Source organism: Chiloscyllium plagiosum, chromosome 20 (assembly GCF_004010195.1).
Source record: "Chiloscyllium plagiosum isolate BGI_BamShark_2017 chromosome 20, ASM401019v2, whole genome shotgun sequence".
NCBI classification, from domain to species: Eukaryota; Metazoa; Chordata; class Chondrichthyes; order Orectolobiformes; family Hemiscylliidae; genus Chiloscyllium; species Chiloscyllium plagiosum.
Genome location: NC_057729.1, coordinates 50391650 through 50414543, shown reverse-complemented (window position 1 = coordinate 50414543; position 22894 = coordinate 50391650). Strand labels below are relative to the sequence as shown.

General features: G+C 41.3%; 1 protein-coding gene across 2 annotated transcripts in view; it reads right to left on the bottom strand.

The window, feature by feature from the left end:
• hm13 (histocompatibility (minor) 13) overlaps positions 1-22894 on the bottom strand; it is a 77085-nt gene that overhangs the window by 21313 nt on the left and 32878 nt on the right. For both annotated transcript variants that reach the window (XM_043710791.1, XM_043710790.1), the window contains exons 8-11: positions 16961-17044; positions 9011-9047; positions 8196-8298; positions 6503-6588 (exon numbers count right to left, since the gene is read on the bottom strand). In XM_043710791.1, the coding sequence (XP_043566726.1) occupies positions 6503-6588; positions 8196-8298; positions 9011-9047; positions 16961-17044 (310 nt within the window). The remainder of the gene's footprint in view (positions 1-6502; positions 6589-8195; positions 8299-9010; positions 9048-16960; positions 17045-22894) is intronic.

Here is a 22894-nt window from a genome sequence, read left to right as displayed (position 1 = left end):
AAGTAAGGCAAAACCAGTGGATTTGCAGAAGATTTTTGATACAGTCCCGCTCAGGAGGTTAGAAAGCAATCAAAGCATATAAAATTGAGGTATTACACTAGTGTTGAATGAGGATTGGTTGATTAAGGTAAACTGCCTTGGCCCCAGAGGACCATGGGACTGCTCTCATTACAGATGACAGGTGGTGAGTTTAACTCGCGGGTCACTATATCTTAGGTGAACAGCGAAGTTGAGAAGGTGCATCCTTCATGATGACCTCAGCCAGTGCGGGAATTGCATCTGTGCTTTTGGCATCACGGAATTGCAAACCAGCCGTCCAGCCAACTGCATTAACTGACCAGCGTATTGGTTAATAGGTGGAAAATAAGTCTAGAAATATATGGGTCACTTTCAAAGGTTGTGACCAGTTGGGAACTGCAAAGATCAGCGCTTGGGCCCGACCTGTTCACAATCTGTATCAGTGACTTAAATGTAGAGACCAACTATAATTCTTCCAAGTTTGCAGACGATACAAAACTTGGCGACAATCAGAGTGAGGAGGATGCGAAGAGACTTCAAAAGGGTTTAGACAGGCTGAGTGGGCAAAACGCATGACAGATGGAATGAAATGTGGACAAGTGAAAGGTTATCCACTTTGGAAGGAGAGACAAAGCTACAAAATCCTTTTTAAACGGCGAGAGATTGGAAAGTGCTCAAATCTGAAGGGCCCAGCTGTTCTTGTTCTGAGAAGCTCGCATGCAGATTCAGCTAACAATTTAAAAGGTAAACAGTATGTTAACCATTATCCTATAAGAATTTGCATACAGAAGCAAAGATGTCTTGCTTAAATCATATAAAACACTGGTGAGACCACACCTGGAGTACAAAATGCAACTCTGGTCCACTTGTCTAAGGAAGGATATGTTTCCTATGGAAGGAATGCAGCAGATATTTACCAGACTGATGATTTGTGGGGTGGTAGGACTGCCCTTCTAGGAAAGATTGAGGAGAAACAGTAGGCCAAATGGCTGTCTTCTGTTCCATAACAATTCTCGATTTTTTTATTCTTTGTTTCAAAGAATGAGAGGTTTGATCTCAGGTTTAAATTTTGAAAGGGGCAGACAGAATGGATTCAGGCAAGACCTTTCTCCTAGCTGTGGATTCTAGAGCCAGGAGAGACAATCTCTGAATAAGGGCAAGCCACTTAAAAGGCTGAGATGAAGAGGAACCTCTTCACTCAGAGGGTGGGGAATCCTCTAATTCATAGAGCTGTGGAAACTCAGTTGTTGAGTATATCCAAGACAGAGAGTGACAGTTTTTGGATTAATGACAACATCACTAACATGACTTCCCTGATTTTGTAACCTCTGCCTTGAGTGATAAAAGCAAATGTCAGCTTACTAACATGCCCTTGGCAAATCATAACACTCAAAGGATACAGAGTTAGAACAGGAATATAGCACTGAGGTGGATAATCAGCCATTAGATATGTAGGTGGAGCAGACTCAGGCATGTCATGTTCCTATGTAAACTATACACCACAAAAACACCTGCTAATTCTGCACATAGTGGGGAACACACTGTCTGTCTGTGTGTGTGTCTGTGTGTCTGTGTCTGTGAGAGAGAGAGAGTGCGTGTGTTACTGATTTACAAGACTCAAGACTAGAATCCTACATTTTGTGGCCAATGGCAACAGATTTTAATGTTCAACACAACCAGTGTCACTTGTAATGAATTACAAAGTCAGAATGCAGGTACAGCAAACACTCAGGAAGGTAAATGGAATCTTGGCCTTTATTGCAAAAGTAGGGAAGTCTTGCTACGACTGTACAGAGCATTAGTGAGACTTCACCTACAGTAATGTGTACAGATTTGGTTATCTTTCCCAAGGAGGGATGATGTGGAGCAGAGTGAGTCTATATTTAAGATTTGAAGAATGAGAGATATTTATCTTGAAACACAAGATTGTGACTGGGCTTGACAGGGTGGATTCTGAGAGGATGTTTTCTCACCCGGGGAATACAGGACGAGGGGCACAGTTTTAAAATAAAACCAAGTCTAAGTTAAGACAGAGGATTTTCTTCCAAGGGTCATTACTCTATGGAATTCTCTTCTACAGACAGACATGTTGTTCAATGTGAGAGATTTGATCAACAGAGAGTCAAAGGTCACAGGGGCAGGCAGGAAAGTGAAACTGATGCCACAATCAGATTAGCCATGATCCTACTGAATGGTAAAGCAGCCTCATGGCTTCAAATGGCACATTCAAGCTCTCTCTTAGGTTCTTGGAATTTCAAATACTCCTCTCCTGCCTCCCAAACTGTCAGGGCACACACAATGACTCAAAACATTGAGTAACTCAGGGGGCATGCACACCCATGTATGCACGCGCACATTTGAGGAATTACATGGTTAGGAAATTAAATATACACTTTGGAGCCTTGAGAAAAATTCTAAGACCCTGTTACAGTACATTGGGATGGCAAACTCCATGGCAATGCACATCATTAACAGTGTATTGAAAGGGGAAGGAAAGTCTACGGCAAAGACAAATAGAAAAGAGTATTTTCTATTCTAAATGTTTTCCATCTTTTTTTTTAAAAGCAGCACAAAAATATGATACCTGGATTGAAGTATTAAATTCGTTGCCACACGGAGACCTGCCACTGATTCTGCTTCTTACAACTTCATACTGGCTTGAGAGCTAGTCAGGAGGAGTCTAATCTCAGAAAAAGCATTATTGCAGAAAAACACTAGCGGCTGGGCACAGAATCTGTGGTGAGCTCTGCAAGGCAACAAATTTGATGATATTTCAGTACAAACAGCCTGTATTTTTGTAACCATAAGTTGAGAAAGACATACAGCAAGCAATTTGAGTAGAAAGTACTCCTCTGCTTTGTCTGATCTCACAAATGCAGGCTGAAATCTTACCATTTTAATCTTAGGAATTTAGCATTTTAGAAATGCAGCTTGTTCTCAGTGTTTCAAGTGCCATGCATGCAGAAAATTCACTAGCAATCATTAAATGTATATGTATTTGGAAAGGCAAAGACTGATTCGGGATAGTCAACATGGCTTTGAGCGTGGGAAATCATGTCTCACAAACTTGATTGAGTTTTTTGAGGAGGTAACAAAGAGGATTGATGAGGGCAGAGCGGTAGATGTGATCTATGTGGACCTTAGCAAGGTGTTCGACAAGGATCCCGATGGGAGACTAGCCAGCAAGGTCAGATCTCATGGAATAAAGGGAGAACTAGCCATTTGGATACAGAACTGGCTCAAAAGTGGAGGGTTGTTTTTCAGACTGGAGGCCTGTGACCAGTGGAGTACCACAAGAATCAATGCTGGGTCCTCTACTTTTTGTCATTTACATAAATGATTTGGAAGCGAGCATAAGAGATACAGTTAGAAAGTTTGCAGATGACACCAAAATTGGAGGTGTAGTGGACAGTGAAGAGGGTTACCTCCGATTACAACAGGATCTTGACCAGATGGGTCAATGGGCTGAGAAGTGGCAGATGGAGTTTAATTCAGATAAAAGCGAGGTGCTGCATTTTAGGAAAGCAAATCTTAGCAGGACTTATACACTTAATGGTAAGGTCTTAGGGTGTGTTGCTGAACAAAGAGACCTTGGAGTGCAGGTCTCTTGAAAGTGGAGTCGCAGGTAGATAGGATAGTGAAGGTGGCGTTTGGTATGCTTTCCTTTATTGGTCAGAGTATGGAGTACAGAGGTTGGGATGTCATGGTTCGGCTGTACAGGACATTGGTTAGGCCACTTTTGGAATATTGCATGCAATTCTGGTCTCCTTCCTATCGGGAAGATGTTGTGAAACTTGAAAGGGTTCAAAAATGATTTACAAGGATGTTGACTGGGTTGGAGGATTTGAGCTATAGGGAGAGTCTGAACAGGCTGGGGTTGTTTTCCCTGGAGCGTTGGAGACTGAGGGGTGACCTGATAGAGGTTTACAAAATTATGAGGGGCATGGATAGAGTAAATAGGCAAAGTCTTTTCCCTGGGGTGGTGGGGTCCAGAAGTGGAGGGCATATGTTTAGGGCGAGAGGGGAAAGATATAAAAGAGACCTACGGGGCAACGTTTTCACACAGAGGGTGGTATGGGTATGGAATGAGCTACCAGAGGAAGTGGTGGAGGCTGGTACAATTGCAACATTTAAGAGGCATATGGGTGGGTAAATGAATAGGAAGGGTTTGGAGGGATATGTGCCGGGTGCTGGCAGTTGGGACTAGATTGGGTTGGGATATCTGGTCGGCATGCACGGGTTGGACCGAAGGAACTGTTTCCATGCTGTATATCTCTACGACTCCAAATGGTTTTATACATGCACAGGTCCTTGTTATTTTATTTTTAAGACAACAGAGCCTCGCTGTCTCTTATGGTAGGGAAATAAATCAATGCAGAGCTAACTAGATGGCATTTGATGGACAAAAATAAGAGTAATTCAGCATGCTTTCAGTGTGATTTTGCCCAGTAACATCCCTAAACAGAGGAAGAAAAATAATTCAGCATGCTTAAAGTAGGAGCATTTCTCCCCTCCCTCCATTATCACATTGGCAAACCTAACAGTGCCAACCTGGTAAACAAAGAGATAACATCTCCTCAGTAACTTCACAGACCAACACATTTATTCTGTTGGCTGTTCAAAAATTGAAAGAAAACTCAATGAATGAATGCCTAGGTCCTCTAGACACTGGGGTTGATACCTTAATCAATGCTGCACTTCGTAACGTACTTGTCTCCCTCAAACACAACCCACCCGAATAATTTTAATAAACAAAACTAAATAGGTACCCTCAATGCAGAGATTAGTACCCTTTAGTCAACTTCTCAAATGAAAAGGCCAGGGGTGAAATGATAAAATAAAGAAGCTGCAAACACATCAACGCTGCACTAGTAAGGTTTCAAAACTGTAGCAGTGACAATTACTGACCAGTGCCACCTATCCTCCCTTCTGCACAATGATGAATATTGCCACTCGTCATTAATGAGGAGTAAAGTTCTGCATATCCCCCTTGAACTGTCCCTTAAATGACCTGGAACAGGTTCAGTATTCATTTGTTGGCTATTTGACTGAATGACTGAAGAGGGGATCCTATTTATGCCTGATTCAATCTCCATCCAGCACACTCGTGCACATTTTAAGTAGAAAAGGATTTAGAGTGGGACCCGGATGTCTCCAACCCAACCTCACAACTCCAGAGGGGCTAAGGCCATCCCTGTCATTATGTTAAAAACCTAAAACTTAAATATGAAGCAGCAACATTAGTTTGTTTAGGCAATACCTCAGCAATTGCACATGGTTCATTGGACTGTTGGAGAAGTCAAGTTATTAACTTCAGCATCATATGACTTTATTCCAATGCTCAATATACTGAGGAACCTTGATTGCCTGGAATTCAGTTACAGAATATCGAATTATCTGGCAAGACAGCAAGGTTCCGATGCTCAGCTAAATTATGTTATCCGACATTCGATTATCCAGAATTCCATTAACCAAACAAAATACTTCCCACTTGTGCCCTTTGGATAATCGAGGTTCCTCTGTACTGAGGTATGCCCTGTTAAACCGTGCAAACCAGACTGTCCAAAAGATACCAGCGTGTCAGATACTATGCACGTGACTTCAGATTTACCAAAAGCAACCATCTGGCCTGATATTTGCTGTAATAACACAATGAGTCCAATGGTCTCCTTCTGTGATATAAATGTCCATCAGTGCATCAGAAGTATCTGCTTTATAATACAAGATTGTCTCAGAGGATATTCTGTACAAGACATAAAGAGCCATAGTCCAAAGGATCATTGGCATATCTCCTCATTCGAGACAATTAGTTATTTACAGTTTGAAGTAACCACTCCACATGCAAGGGGTAGGGTGAAGAGTCAGGACTCCATGAACTACCAAAGCTGGTCAGGGACACAGAATCTGTGTTATTGACTTTATTTGCCACCAGGCACTGTAGTCATTTAGCTAACTGAGCTGATCAATATCATTACAGGATAACATTTTGGCAAAGACTCCATAAATGAAGTGATTTAAGTGAAACTCATTTTGCCATAACGCTGTCATGTCAGTTTGTAAATTATTTGCCTTTACTTAGAGGATAGTCACTTGGAAGCATGCAAAATGTTAAGGGAATTCAAGTGAAGTTCCACAGGGAGTGGCAAATTCAAATATGTATTAAAATTTGCAGTTACATGGTTCCGAAACTCTTAATATTCTCTATATCTGTGATAAAATTCCAGGTAATCCTCCACAAATGAAAGTGAAACATTATTTTGGTAAAACAGAAATAAGCCTTCAATTTGCATAGGACGCAAGCGTGCCTTTTATATATACAATACCAAAATGTTGTGTCACACAGAAATTAGAACCGATCAAGTAGTTTTTGTTCGAGAGAATACAGAACCGCACAGAAAAATACGTGTGGCCATTGAGTACACCCCAGCCAACATTCTGTGTGCGCTGCATTCCTCAGCAACTACAGTACAATGCAAGCTCTTACCTGAACATTTCAGTAAGTTCTCCCTTAACCAGAGCAACAGTAACTGGGAATCCAATGCAGGCAGGTACCAGGTACAGTAGAGCAGGCTGACAATTAAAAGCAAGAACGAAAGAAAACTTTACATCCTCGACATCCATAGTTTAAGCCAAATAGTAACACATACAGAATAGAGTACTCTTTAGTGAAGTTTACGCTATTGCATAATGAAACTTGGTTTGCACAAATATTTTCAAGTCAATTTGGATTCAATCAAATTTCGCAATGAGAGCAGTTCACTTTCCTGGAAAGCAGGCCTTGCAAAACAGAATTGCACAGCATTTATTGATGCTGGAGATTTTATTCCTTGCTGTGGCGACCTTCGAGAAGTTAAATGGGTTTGGGTCAATGTGATGCTGCTTCTCGAACAAAAATAAAACTCTCTATTCGGACAGAGACCCCCAAAGTCAATTTATCCTGATAAATTCTTAGACAATTTCTAGTGGCAAATAGGTACTGGGAAAAAAAATTCCCCCCCACCCCCAATATATGCCTCCTATTTTTGTCAGCATGCAAGATTAGATTAGATTAGATTACAGTGTGGAAACAGGCCCTTCGGCCCAACAAGTCCACACCGACCCGCCGAAGCGAAACCCACCCATACCCCTACATTTACCCCTTACCTAACACTACGGGCAATTTAGTATGGCCAATTCACCTAACCTGCACATCTTTGGACTGTGGGAGGAAACCGGAGCACCCGGAGGAAACCCACGCAGACACGTGGGTAGATAGAAGCACACAACACAGAAACAGACACTTCAGCCCAACTCATCTGTGCCAACCAGGTTTCCTAAACTGCATTAGTCCATTTGTCCACATTTGACCCATTTCCTTCGTAACCTAGCCTATCCATGCACCTGTCCAAATGTCTTTAAAATGTTATAGTTGTACCAGCCTCCATCACTTCCGCTGGCAATTTGTTCCATATATGCGCCACCCTCTGTACAAAAAAGGCCCCTCAGGTCCCTTTAAATCTTTCCCTCTTCACCTTTAACCGATTCCCTCTAGCTTTGGACTCCCCTACCCTGGTGGAAAAACCTTGTTATTCACCTTATTTATGCCCCTCATGGTTTAATAAACCTCAAAGGTCACTCCTCAGCTTCAACGATCCAGGGAAAGAAGTCAGTCCATCCAGCCTTGGCTTAAAGCTCAAACCCTCTCGTCTCAGTAACATCTTTGTTCATGTTTTAAATGCTGCTTTGCAGTATCAATATACCTAAAAAAAATCTTATAGGCTCACCTGAATATCTAACAACAAGAAAGTAATGTGGAAGGAAGCAACAGCAAGGAATAAAATCCCTATTTGCTGTTATATATGCTGAACCTAGAATGACGATTGTGAACAAAGAGCGAAAGAAGTGAAGTGCTAAACACGAATCCAAACTGAAATACAGTTCTCTCAATGTCTACACTTCATCCAATAACATGGCCTGAGGAAGACTGACAACTTGAGACAGAGTAGGTGGTTTCAGTTAGAAAATAAGATCAGTAGTGACACGCTTGACAGGATGTGTTAGTGATCTGTCATAGGATGATAATAAAAGTCGAAGTTAACAATGCAGCAATCGACACAGGATGCAAAAATTGCAAACAACTGAGTTAATGCAACTAGAATTAAAAGCTTTAAAGTAGGAGGCCATTAAGCACATCTCACCTGAGCATGCTTGAAAGTGTGCATTACATAAATGGTAAGTCCAAGACCAAAGACATAAGCGAAGAAGCTAGTGTAGAAGTACGTCCGGCTGTTCTTCTTCAAACTAGGCCAGAAGGGACAAGAGATCGGGGATTAAAAAAAAGAAACAACAGATTAGCAAATCCTGCAAATTGTACCAATTATACTCGGCAGAATTTTGATCTGACAAGACACAATTAGTCTCAATTTCAGTACAAAATTCTCATCAAACTAGTTGGCAGCCCGTAAGAATGAAATAAAGAATAAGTCTCATTTACAAATTTAGGGTGGTACAGTGGTTACCACTGCCAGGGACCCAGATTCAATTGTAATCTTGGGTGACTGTCTGTATGGAATTTGCAAGTTCTCTCCACGTCTGAGTGTTTCTCTGCCAGGTGGTCCAGTTTCTTCCCATAGTCCAAAGATGTGCAGGTTGGGTGGATTGGCCATGCTAGATCGCCTGCAGTGTACAGGGATGTGTAGGCTAGATGATTAGCCATACACACATAAGAACTTGCCAACTCTCAGTCTCTTTCTAGTTACAGTTAAAACATTACTACTTTTGGCAATATCTACCTCCTTTCAGCTGTAAATATCTTCCTTTAAAACCTAAACTCGTTCTTTCCAGCTCCACTACTTTACATTTCTGGTAACTGATAGTGTGGTTCAGTTTTATGAGGATTAACAAACTGAAGATCCAATATTAATTCAATTATAGGGCAGAAAGCTTCCCTTGTGAAGAGAGAGCGATTCTGACCATATTCAATTCTGTTTATTCATGCACTTTAACAGCTTACCTCACATCAAAACGAAGTAGAAGAGCAATGAAGATACCTAAGGTTAGGAAAAGAAACAGAATTAGCTTCCGCTCACAAAATAGAATTGAGATGTGATTTGAGGTAACTTTAATCTTGGAAAGAACTTTACACTGAAGGGTCACCAAATACCTAAACCATCTACACCAGACTTGAATACGTAAATTACTTCAGAGATACATGGGTGCTCAAGTGGCTAAAGCAGCATCCCTTTATCCCCAACAATTGGGCTTGAAGTCAGTTAGACTTGGGCTCGACTTTTTGCACATTTGGTGACACATTTGACCTCAACGAGTTATAGAAGCTTTCAGCTACCTCCCGCAAAAGGCAATTCTTCATCCTTGAGCTGAGGTAGCGAGGGTTAGCATTAGACATACAACTATAGAGGATATTTCAAACAATTTCCCCAGCAACCGATGCACCCTCGTCACTTCCACAGGAATCACTGGACAAGCTCAAGGGAAGGAAAATGGGATCATTTTCCCAGCCCCACACTCAGGTTCAATAATAAATGTACTACTGTGGCCCCAATGGAATTACAAATTGCTTTCCTATGGCTCACAGTGCCACTGTTGAACACAAGATAATAATTAAGTTTCTCAGAACTTAAAAGATCACCTTTCTTTACATAACTGAGTCTATGATTTAAACTCCATTGTACTGAGTAGAGAAGTATTTCATGTTTTAAGTAGCTATTCTATTAAGAAATGCCTGATAAATAATCGGAGAGCACACAGAGCTCAAAGTCCTCTAAACCTGTGCTAGCTCTTAGAAAGACCTATGCATTTAGTCCCACTCCCCCATACAACGGCAAATTATTCCCTTTCAAGTAACTCTTCAATAACTACTGATCCACTAATAACCCTGATCTTTAGTATCAACTTTATCATTATTTCATTGAATTTAGTCACTCTAAAGTCAATTAATTTCACCTTGGGATATTTTTGGCACCCAGATCATGTTAAATTTGTATTATCCAATAATCACTACCACCATGTTACACGGAACACATTTCAAACGTATGCAGCAACACAAAATTGAGCAGCCATGAGGTGTTCTGAGCCATCAGCATAATTGTATTCACCCGCAATCTGTAATTTCATGACACGGTATATCCTTCCACTCTACTGTCAGCGTTGTGCCAGGGGACAACCCAGGCTCAACAAAGGGTGCAGAGGGCATGCCAGGAGAAGCTAGATAGTCTGACATAGCAAACTGATGCTTCATACGTCAACAATAGGGACTACTTGCACGACAAACAGTAGAAGAACTTGATACTGTTACCAACCTACCACATTTAAGTTCTACAATTCTGTTACATCCACAAATTGGAGGACAATCAAAACAGCCAACAGAAGGAGGTAGCTTCACAATATCCCAATTCTCCAGGATTCGGGAGTCCAAGATTTCAAAAACGACAATGCTTAACCATTTACAACCAACCATCTTCAGTCAGAAGTGCCAGGCTGATGATTCAAGTTTGCCTCCTCCCATAATCCCCAGCATCACAGATTATAGCCTACAGCCAATTTGACTCTCCACATGATAACAAGGGTTGAAGGCATTGAATGCTGCAAAAAAACAATGGGCCCTGACAACATTGCAACATTAGCACTGAGGATGCATGCTCCAGAACGAGCCGTGCCCCTTTGTTGAGCTGTTCCAGTGCAACCATAACTTTGGCATCTATCAGTAATGTGGAACGCTGCCCAGATATGTCCTATACACAAAAAGTAGGATAAAGATAATTTGGCAAATTACATCCCATAATATTTGCAATCCACAAAGTGAAGGAAGATGCCATTGTCAGTCCTATCGAGTAGCCCATACACAATGATAAACTGAATATCAATGAGCAGGTTGAGTTCCAATAGAACCTCAGCTCCTAAACTCATTACCTCTATTAGGTCCTGGGCTGTAAAGTTTAGAGGTGACGGGAGGTAAGTAATTGCCTTTGGTGTCAAAGCCAGACTTAATGTAGTGTTATATCAAGGAGTCCCAGAAAAACTCTTCAGCCACTGAAGCACGCAAAGTTCATGCATGACAGCAGCTGATGTTGGCTGAGAAATAGAAAGCAACATTCATGCTACAGAAGCGATAGGCAATGACCATAGCTCAAAAGAGAATTTAACAATCACTTTCTGATATTCAATGGCATTACCACCTCCAAATCCCCCAATATCAGCATCCTGAGGCTTAGCATTGGCTAGAAACTGGCCATTTACAAAACTTCACTCCCTGATTTGGTATCGCTGGCGAAGCTAGCATTTTACTGTCAATCCCTATTGCTTCTGGAACTACTGGAGTCAATGGGGAGTTGATACACCTACAGTGAGGCGTGTTATTCACAAGTAGTTGTTCCAGCAATAGTGAAAGAATGGCTCCAGTTGCAAGTAAGGATGTATGTGGCTTGGAGGAGAACCTATAGCTGGTGGTGGCATACACATGTATCTGCTATCATTGCCCTTTTAGCTGGGTTTGGAAGGTGTTGTCAAAAAAATCTTGGTGAGTTATCGAAATGCATTTAGAAGATGGCACAAACTGTTGCCACTGTACTAATGGTGGAGGGAATGAATGAGGAACTTGATGGATAGGGCGCCCATCAAGTGGCCTGCTTTACCTTCTATGTCAGAGCTTCTTGAATGTTCTTGGAACAAAACAGAGTCAGAAGTGGAATGGAATATTCTCCACTTGCCTGAATGGGTGTAGTTCCAGCAACATTAAAAGAAGCTTGACGCTTTGTAGGGCAAAGCAGCCCGCTTGAATAGCACCCTATCCAAAACCTTTAATATTTATTCTCTCCATTAGTTACACAGTACACATTGTTGGCACTTTCTAGAAAATGCAACACAGTAACTCAAAACTTCCCTTCATGGCACTTTCCAAACACACATCCTCCTCCACTGAGAAAAGTAACAAATCACAGAATCACCATAAGCCAGATATTGTTCCGGGCCCCACACACCATTTTAACGTGGAACATCACCATTGTCTCTCTGTCATTGGGTCAAACTCCTGCAGCATACTCCCCACCATCATGCAACCGCACCAGATGGGCTGCAGTAAAGGTGTCGCACCATCTCTGTCGAGGGCAATAAATAATCTCCCAGGGACACCCACATCCTGTGAAAGGACACAAGAAAGAGCCTCTGTACATGAGATTCCTGATGAAGGACTCATGCCCGAAACGTCGACTTTCCTGCTCCTCAGATGCTGCCTGACTGGCTGTGCTTTTCCAGCATCACAGTCTTTGACATGAAACAATGCTGCAAGTTCCATTATGTATTCACTTTTTGGGCATAAATAATGGCCATTCCGGTGTGGGAAACATGTATTCCCAAATAAATTCACTATTAGTCTCCAACAAATCCACGCTATTCTTACATGTTTATCAGCACAGAGCAAATAGAAACAGCCATGAAGTCTTATATCAACTCGACTCTTAGCTACTTCAACACCATTAAGTAGTTATCCACTTCATTTTTTTTAAAGTATTGCACAATTATTTACATGAAATTTAACTTGCAATTATTTCTCCCACTTGCACATTTGTCCAAATCACAATGCTTCCTCAGTTTCTGTTGCATTTCCAGTTTATCACATAAGTAGATAGGGAGGTAAAGAAGGCGTACTGCACGCTAGCTTTCACGTGTCGGGGAATTGAGTACAAGAATTAAGATGTCATGTTGCAACTTTATAAGACTTTGGTTAGGCCACACTTGTAGTATTGTGTTCAATTCTGGGCGCCACATTACCGGAAGGCTGTGGAGGCCTTACAGGGGGTGCAAAGATTAGAGGGTATGAGCTATAAGGATAGAAAAACTTGGATTGCTTTCTGTGGAGTAGTGTAGGCAGATGGGAGACTTAATAGAAATCGATCAAATTATGAGATGCATAGACAGGGTTGATGGCCAGAATCATCTTCCCAGAGTTTAAATGTCTAAAATTAGGGGGCATGCATTTAAGGTGAGAGGGGAAATTTCAATGAAGATGTAAGGGGCAAGTTTTTATTTTACACAGAGTGATAGGAGCCTGGAAAATGCTGCCAGGGGTGGTGGTGGAGGCAGATACGATAGGGACCTTTAAAAGACTTTTAGATAAGCACACGAAAATGCAAAAGAACTGAGGAATATGGCAGGCAGAAAGGATTAACTTAATTTGGCGTCATGTTCAGCACATCATGGGCTGAAGGGCCCATTCCTGAGATGTGCTATGTTCTATCATCTGCAAATCTGATGACCTTGCATTTTTTCTCAATAGTACATTGGTGGAAATTAGAAACAACAGCTTTCAATAGAAACAATTAAACCTCAAGGTTTTCACTTCCTACTTCTCATCACTCAGTGCTATCAAGCAGCACCTACATGGCAATAACCTGCTCGCTGACACGGAGTTTGGGTATTGCCTGAATCACTCGATTCCTGACCTCACTACAGCCTGAGTTCAAACATGAACAAAAGAACTAAATTCCAGGGCGAGGTGAGAGCGACTGTTCTTGATATCAAAGTTGCATTTGACACAGGGTGATATCAAGTAGCTCTCGCACAACTGGTGTCAATAAGAATCAGGGATGAAAATGTTCTGCTGGTTATGCCTGGTACAAAGTAAGGTTGCTGTGGTTGTGGAGGTCAGTCATATCAAGTTGCAGGGTATCTCTGCAGGAGCTCTGCAGAGCTGTCTCCCAAGCCCAACCATTTTCAGCTGTTTAATCAGTGACCTTTCCTTTAATATAAACATCTGAAGTGGAGATGCTCACAGTTAATCAACAATGCTCAGCACCATTTACAATTCCTCAGATATTGAAGCAGTCAAAGTCCAAATGCAGCAAGACCTGTGAAATATCCAGGTGTGGGCTGACAAGTGGCAAGTAGCATTCATGACAAACAAGTAGCAGGCAATGTTCATGTCCAACAATAGAGAGAATCTAACAATCATCCTATGTCCTTCAATGGCATTACCCCAATAACATCATCTTGAGGGTTACCATTGACCAGAAACAGAACTAGACTAGCCATATAAACACTGTGACGACAACAGCAGGTCAAGGTCAGGAATCCTATAGTAAGTATCTTACCTCCTGACTTCCCAATGCCTGTCCACTATCTACAAAGTGACAAAGCTTCATCCAGAGGCTCACCGATGATGTTACCCAGTATGGTGACAAAACATCTGAAAATGAACCTTCCTGCTCAGCAAGCAAACCTACACCCACACAGTGACAATTTAGGAATGTGATAGAATACTTGCCACTTGCAAATGCAGCCCCAACAGTTAGGAAGCTCAGCACCTTTCAAGATAAAGCAGCCCATTTGATAGCACCATATTCACTCCCTCCACAACCGGCACAACAGCAGAGCGTACCATCTACAATATGCATTGAAGTAATTTGCCAAGGGTCTATAGATAGCACCTTTCAAGGCAATGACCACTACAATCTAGAAAGAGAAGTCCAGCAGATGCATAGGAAAATTACCTGCAAGTTACTCTCCAAACCATCAATTACTGTCTGGGAAACAGATTGCCATTCCTTCAGTGTCGCTGGTTTAAAATACCGGAACTCCTCCCGAATGGCACGGGAAATAAACTGTAGTACGATCCGGAAGCTTACCATCATCTTCTCAAAAGGTGACTAGGGGAGGGGAGTAATGTCCACAAATGGCCCAAGTGATCAATTTATTCCACTCAAAAGTAGCCAGGCCAAAGAGACATTCTAATTTCATTTTACAATCAATCTGAAACATCCTCACACATCAAACAAAATTCCAGAACAATGGGATCAGATAAAGTCAATTGTACTAGACTTTCATGGCCAGATGATAGGGTGAGTGTTGTCATCATCAGGATCAGTTGGATGAAAGCAATGCTGAAATGTGACCTCCTTGAACCAAGTTAGCAAACTCCACTCCCTGCTAGCAGAATCCTCGATTGCAAGTCAAGTAGCAGCATTTCAACAGCTCACCATTGATACTCAAAAGGTAAATCCATCAGATAAAAGGACATGTGGTGGGAATGTCCTTGAGATCTAACAGTATGCTGACAATCATAAAATGTAATGTTTTTTTTAAGGCACCTAGGCTAATTGACTAGACAATGGTCAAAAGGACAAAATCCACTTTGCCAAGGGGATGGTATCACTGAAGGATGACGATGCAACTCATCAAAGCTGAATTGAACAGTTTCAACAATTCCTTAACTGTGAACCTTATATTCTTCAGGATATACTCCAGTATCCTATTGCAGAACCCATGACTGAATCAGCCTGGATAGGGGAACTGTCACAAGGAAATGAGAAACAATACACCCTGTGTGGCTCCAATAGTTAAAACTGGCCATAACAGAATCCGTCAAGACACATCACGCTGAGTACAAATGCCGTAATGATGAGGCAGAGCAATGGCTTGGACAGGGCAAGAGAACATAGAAAGTAGATCTTGCTATTTAGCGGGAATATTTTTGTTTTAATTAGTTATCTTTCTCCCTTAGCCATGATAATAGTCAGGCAGTACGCAAATAATTCTCCAACTCCCTGACAAGGTTTTTGTTGCAACAATCACCTATGATTGGAAACAGCACCTCTTGAACAGCAGCTTGTTTTTCACTCATCTGCATCTGCACAGATTTGCAGATCATCAGTGAGTAATTAGAAGCAACCTCTCTCCAGAAACAAGACAGTGAATGCTTCAAGTTCAAGGTTAAATACAGACAGCCAATTACTTTAATTAACTCAAATCCTTCAGCTCAAATCACAACAAATGATGTTTTTTGGCAGCAAGTTGTGAAACATGTGGAAACAGATCACAATAACGTATCACACGGAGGAGAAATACATGCCTGCAGCTTATTTGAACAATTACATTTTTAGTCCACTCTCCCAACTCCATTCCCTAACTTCATACTCCATCCCTGCCCTGGCAACACTCAGATTAAGCCAGTCTTTTTTACAATCTTGGGGTTGTAGCTGACCCCAAAGTGAGCTTCAGACCTCATACACGTGCCATCACTTACACCACTCCCGACTATTGAACCGAATCTCATCACTGTAACTGGTATGAACTAATGAAATCTGGAATTGAAAGTTAGTCTCAGTGTTAGTCATCATGATACTATTATCATAAAAATTCCAGCTGGTCCACTTCCTCTCATACAAGAGCATTAAGAGCTCATTAGCATGCAGCACATTCCAACTTTCACACGTATCATTCTTCAGACTAGGAAGTGGAAAAGTCACATAGAATGCATGGTGGACACAGTCATTCTGCCGAACTGGTTCATGTTCTATTTGAACCCCCTTTTCACTCGATTATTTCATCGTAACTTTTTATTCCTTTCTCCCTTGTGCACTTACTTAGCCTCGCTTTTAATGCATCTATGACACCCCTTTCCATGTTCTCGCCACTCTTCAGGTAAAGTTTCTTCCCCAAAACTATAAATATTTTGACATCTGTGTCTACTCAGTCAGATTCCTTTAATCTTAAAAACCTCACTCTGCTAGAGGAATACGAAAAGACCCCAACCTGTTCAATCTTTCCTCATCCATCAGTTCAGCTGTCAGCCTTTACAATGTTAGTAGGTTCATGTATTATTTGAATCCTGTTTTGCATTGGACAGGAGCCATATTATATCTGATGGGACTAATAGCAAGCAATGCAAGATTGAACAAAGTCTCACACCTTTTGCTTTAATACTCAAGTCAAATTGGTAATCAGATTCAGAGTTGTAACTCCACCCTGACGCTGTGGCACTTGGCATCAATATCCAAATTCTAATATTAGCCTTCCAAGAAAATCTTGGAGCTTGCTGCAGAAAGAAAACATTCAGGGTTACAGATTAAAATTAAGAGAGGTATGACTCTGGAAGTTGACCAATCAGATGGAGAAACAGTTTCAAAGTAGGAGACATACTGAATTTTCAGTCAGGGAGAACAACTCTTACCTGGAATGACAATATCACCCAAGCCAAGCATTGCAAAATTATTGGCTGCAAGTCCTTTCTCCAGAAGATCTTGAGGGAAAACCACTAAGAAGAAAAAAAAAAATCAGAAAATGAAATCCAGAAGGAAAAGACAAACTTTCCATCTACCTTTCAGCTTGGGTGTTGGGAGGGAGGGGAACCTACAATGACAGCTACTGGAAAATGCCTTCCAGCCAATTAAATGAACTCATGTTGAAGGGGAACAACCAACTTCAGCATCCAAGTTTCCACCAACAATGTGATAACAGCCCGATAAACCCATTGCCTTGTGATGCTCATGGGGGGCTGACCCCCTGCTCTTCTTGGAAGCTGCTGCCATGGGATCTTTTACAACCACCTGAAGACAGATGGGGCTTTGGTTAAATGTCACACATTTAAAAGAAAACAGAACATCCCCCTCATGACTAGACAGAAGCATCAGCCTTTATTTGTGTGCCCTAAACCGAGGACATGTAAAAGAGGCCAAACTAAATGATTCACTCTTGCTCACATTATCTTCCTTCTGCGAAATTTTTGCCCACTCAGTAAACTTGTCCATATTCATTCACAGCCTGTGTCCTCTCAGTATTTGTCCACACCTAAGCATTAATTTTTGGTCAATCTGGATATTTTATTTGAACCTTTTGGTAGGATGTGAGCAGATTCAGAGGGAAATAGGCAGCAAGATCCTGCTGGAAATGGAGGGGTTGAGAGATTCAAAAAAAAAAAGACTGGAAAAGCTGGGACTTTTTTTCATTGGAGTGAAGGATGTTCGGGGTGACTTCATTGAGGATTATAAAATCATGATGAACACAGAAAAAGTGAATAACAAGAGTCTTTTTCCCTGGGATGGGGGAGTTCAAAACCAGGGGGCATATTTTTAATGTGAGAGGAGAAAGTTTTAAAAAGATGAGGGGAAACTTCTTTTTAAAAAAATACTAGTTCATATGGAATGAACTGCTAGAGAAAGTGGTGGATGCAAGTACTTTACAATGTTTAAAAGATATTTGGATGGTTTGGAGGGATACGAGCCAAACGTAGGCAGCTGGGCCTAGTTTAGTTTGCGAACATGGTTGGACCAAAGAGTCTGTTTACATACTGTATGACTCGAGGTGATACTGTTACCATCTGAGCTACGGTTGACACTGGAAAAGTCTGACCATTTTCTCCCATAGACTATTTAGCGATCTTGCTACAAATGGAGGTCAGGCAAGTACTGGATCACATACTCAGATGATTCTCTCCCCCACCCTCATCACAAACAAATAGCCTGCCAATACTTACCACTGCCATTAAACAAAGAAGAATCGCCACTGTAGGCGAGTTAGTGAAGGGCCACAGGCGCCTGCGGATAACACCCAAACCACAAGTCAGTGCCTTTAGTTGAGCCACTGAGAAGTTTGGTAATAATGTTGTGGAGGGCGAGGAGGAAGGGATAGAAACTCTATCATAAAGGAACAAACTTTCACAGTATGCTATGTACATTCTTGTGCCAGACTGTATAAATACAGAGCAGCTGGGGTATCCTGCAGCCTACAACAGGAATGTTTGTTTTTGACAATCTCATTCCAGTTCGCGCTGTGCACAGTGATACTGCCCAACCACAAGCCATCTGGAATCCAACCACCAGCTAGAGTAATAACAGGCATTTTGCTGACAGTTTCTATTTCTGCCCTCTTGCAGCTGTATTGGTAAGCAGCAGGCTACCAGCCCAGACAAACTGATCAAAAACAAAATATCTGTTTATAAACTCTCCTTTGCTTTTAGAGGAAGTAGGAGAGACAGGGGCTTCTAATCTAGCCACTAAGGCCCTGAATCTTAGAAGCAGTTTATTATAATTACATAAATCACATTTTAAAAACTTGGAGTATGCCAAATTCAAAATGAAAATTTAAATCAATAGTCATTACAATTATTATATATCCCTGCACACACCCCCACTGAGAAACTATGAGGGTTTAAAAATGCAAAATAATAGTGCCCTGATCCAGGTATGAATTACAGCTACGTAAGGGCTTATTTTAGCAGTTTGTCTATAAACCAGTCCCTTATATCGTCAATTCCAATGCACTTTATCTGTTTTTTTTTGTCTTTTAAAAAAAATGTCAAATGCAAAGCTGCCCTACATCAGAAAAAAAATTGCCACTGTTAGATTCTGCCAATTCATCGTATCAACATCAACAATTCGTGGGCGGCATGGTGGCACAGTGATTAGCACTGCTGCCTCACAGCGCCAGAGACCCGGGTTCAATTCCCGCCTCAGGCGACTGACTGTGTGGAGTTTGCATGTCTGCGTGGGTTTCCTCCGGGTGCTCCGGTTTCCTCCCACAGTCCAAAGATGTGCATGTCAGGTGAATTGGCCATGCTAAATTGCCCGTAGTGTTAGGTAAGGGGTAGATGTAGGGGTATGGGTGGGTTGCGCTTCGGCGGGGCGGTGTGGACTTGTTGGGCCGAAGGGCCTGTTTCCACACTAAGTAATCTAATCTAATCTTAAAAAAAAATCCTAGATTTTAAATTTCTCTTGAATGTTTGCCACTCCTTCCATGGCCTCATCCCTCACAATCTCTAATCTCCTGCAGCCATACAATCTTCCAACCATAGTAATGCAGTTTGTTCTATAATGTTCCTGTGACTGAGCAACATTTCAGCATTCAAACCAGAACTCTATCAATAAATACATTGACTTGGTCTCCATGTACCAACCTCTGAGAAAAAGTACCGGAAATGATGTCACCCACCTTAACAGACCCACACTCATAAATAGTAAGTAGGACAGAACACCAGCGCTTCAACAGAGGCTCACTGATGATGTGACCTAGCATGGTAACGAGATGTCTGAGAACAAACCTACCAGCTCAGCAAGCATACTTACAACCTGAACATTTTGTTACCTTAAAAATACGCAAAGTTGTTGCCATCTATGTTCTGACAATCTGCCCTCAATTTCAAAAGACTGCAGATTATATCAAATTAGGCCGTGACAGATTTCAACATCAGGGTTAAATTTACAGAAAGACAAGATTCATAGTGGCTAACATAATTGAATTTGACATATGGTACAGAATTGTACACTTCAAACAAGTCGTGAATAGGAAAACTAAATGTTCAGGTTCAGCTGTAATGTCACTACCTCTGGGCCAGGAGATTGGGCTCAAGTTGCACCTGTTCCAAAGGTGTGTAATAACATCTCTATAATGGTTGATTAGAAAATATCTTTATCATCCAAATTCAATTTTTAAAAAAGCCCAATTCCTCACAAGCACAGAACTTTCTATACCAAGAGTGTGCCTTCAGTCCACTTTTGCCATAGTCACCGACATACCTGTTGACAGGAGTACAACACTTCTAGCTGTGGAGCAAGTCTATGGGCCAGAAAAAGTGCTAAAGGTAGATATTTTCCCTGCACCACAAGTGGCGCTTTTACCAGCTGACGAGCTGCAATAATTTGAGAGAGAGAAGTAGCTACAAGTACATTTATTATACACAAGCTGACATCAAGTGCACCTAATTTTTTCATAACAGCCACATTTCTTTTAACCTCTCCAAAATTCCATTCAGCATTTTGGGCAAACCTGATTACTTCAGTGAAATACAGCATAGTAGTAAATTTTAAATCCAGGAAGAGGAGAATCTGGCAAATATTAAATTGAACCATATTGATTCCAGTGTGGCACAGCTCCCTCTACAGGGTGTATGTTGTGCAGCTTTGATAATGTTGCTCTGAAAACCAATTTAGAAACTACTTTGAAGTGGTGTGTTAGAATTCATTGCCAGATGGTGATTGATATTATTAGAAACATACCATAGGTAATACATTAATCCCATTCGTCAAAAGATTCCATAAAACTAATTGATCACTTCATAAGTGTCATCTGTAGCTCAACTGGTAGCACATTCACGTGAGCCAGAAGGCTGTGACTTGAAGTCCCACTCCAGGACTTGAGCAAGACCCTGAATGACACTTCAGCATGGCACTGAACATGCTGCTGTCCTTCAGATGATGATTTATCAGAGGCCTTTTCTGTCCTTTGGGTGGACTAAATAATACCAACAGTATTACTATGAGGAGGATAACTAACCTGGCTAGAGATTTTCTTATTAACCTGTTCAGATATATCATGACACACATGGGTGATGAGCGTCTGGAATTCACAATCTGAGTTGGTGGTGAAGGCAGAGATGCTAAACTCTTTCAACAAGTATCTGCATCCTAAGTGCTATAAGCTGCAGGGCTAGGGGCCGTGTGCAGGAACAGGGGATTACAAAGGGCAACCATGTGTCTGTCAACATGGACAAGATGGGCCAAATGGCTCTCCTCTGTGTTGTATCATTTGTATGGTTTCTACCTGTGGACCAGGGGATCCTGAACCACAATTCAGAGTACCACTGCCCCATAAGAACCCAAAATTAATCCCTCAATTGACACGAAAAACAGCTCAGACTGTGGTTTATAAATTACTTGCCAAACTTTCTGCAACAGCGATTACACTTCAGAAGTATTTAGTTGTTTGAACACACTGGGATAGTTGGTAGTCGTGAAAGGCACGATATAAATGCAAGTGTTTCTTGCCAGTGGTAGTTGCACATTAATAATCTGTTTGATTGTGTACCAGCTAAAAGGACAACACCAAAACTACTTTTTACTCAGAAGCAATAGTTGAGACAGCATATAATGTACACATTTCACAGAAGGGCTACATTATGATACTGTAAGGGCTATATTACATACATTTACAAGCCTACATTTGACTTTTCAATTAATATAGCAAAACAATTCCTTTTTAGTGTCACAGAGCAGGAAAAGAAATGGAGGGAACAATAGAATTCATTGTTTGCAGTAAAATCCCAGATGCCAAGTACTATCCTTTTTAATATAATTGCCTGCAGCCTCGTATGACAGCTTAAACCATTCACGTTTGTACTGATTTCTCCAATCAGCTTTTCTTTTCCAAAATAATGTTCTTATCCTCCTTTGAAAGCAATTATAATCTTAGCACTTTTGATGCCACTAGCATTTGTAACAATGCAGCTCTTTAACAAGGTTATGCTGTCCTTGGCTTTTTTTTGCCAGTGGGGTCAAAAGCAGGGATTCCTAAAGATCTGGGTTTAACTACTCGAGAATGCTTTCAAGTTTCTAAAAAAAATTCTTGTACAATGAAAGGAAAGTGACCAATACTCCCAGCTCAGCTTTTCTCTGGTTTAATTTGGTCTGGTTGTTCACTGAAAGCAGTCAGTTTAGAGGCTGCTGGTCCTAGAAACAGCTACAGAAAAGGTGGTCCATGCTGAATCTCTCTGCCACCTCTCTCTCTCTCCTCGAAAAACCTCCTGTGTTGGATTTTTCATTTTTTTTGCAAAGGGGATTGTTGCAAGTATTTGGTACAGCATCATTAAATTAGGATAACCCGTTCAGTTTTTGGATAGGTTAAGTTATTCTACATCCTGCTCTCTTTTGGTGTTTCATTCAGTAATTTTGCAAATAAAATTGTTTTGTTCTAAACTCAGTGGTTGGGCCAGCTGCATTACTCCTGCAATATCCACTTCACACCTGCTTAAAACAACTAGCAAAGTTAGGTTCTGGGCCACTTTTCTTGAAATGTTTTGAGGGATCTGGCCTGGTCCTTAACACAGTACTGCCCTCTGAAACAGTTGGCAAGTCACTCAGTTGAATCGAACAACCACACTTTCAACAGTTCAAAATGGGATTTGGGAGATCATATTGTGGCCGTCCAGGACATTGATTAGGCCACTTTTGGAATACTTCATGCAATTCAGAAAAGACATTGTGAAACTTGAAAGAGTTCAGAAAAAGATTGAAGACCATAAGATAAAGCAGAAATTAGGCCATTCAGCCCCTCAAGTCTGCTCAGGTCATTCAATCTTGGCTGATAAGTTTCTCAATCGCATTCGCCCGCTTTT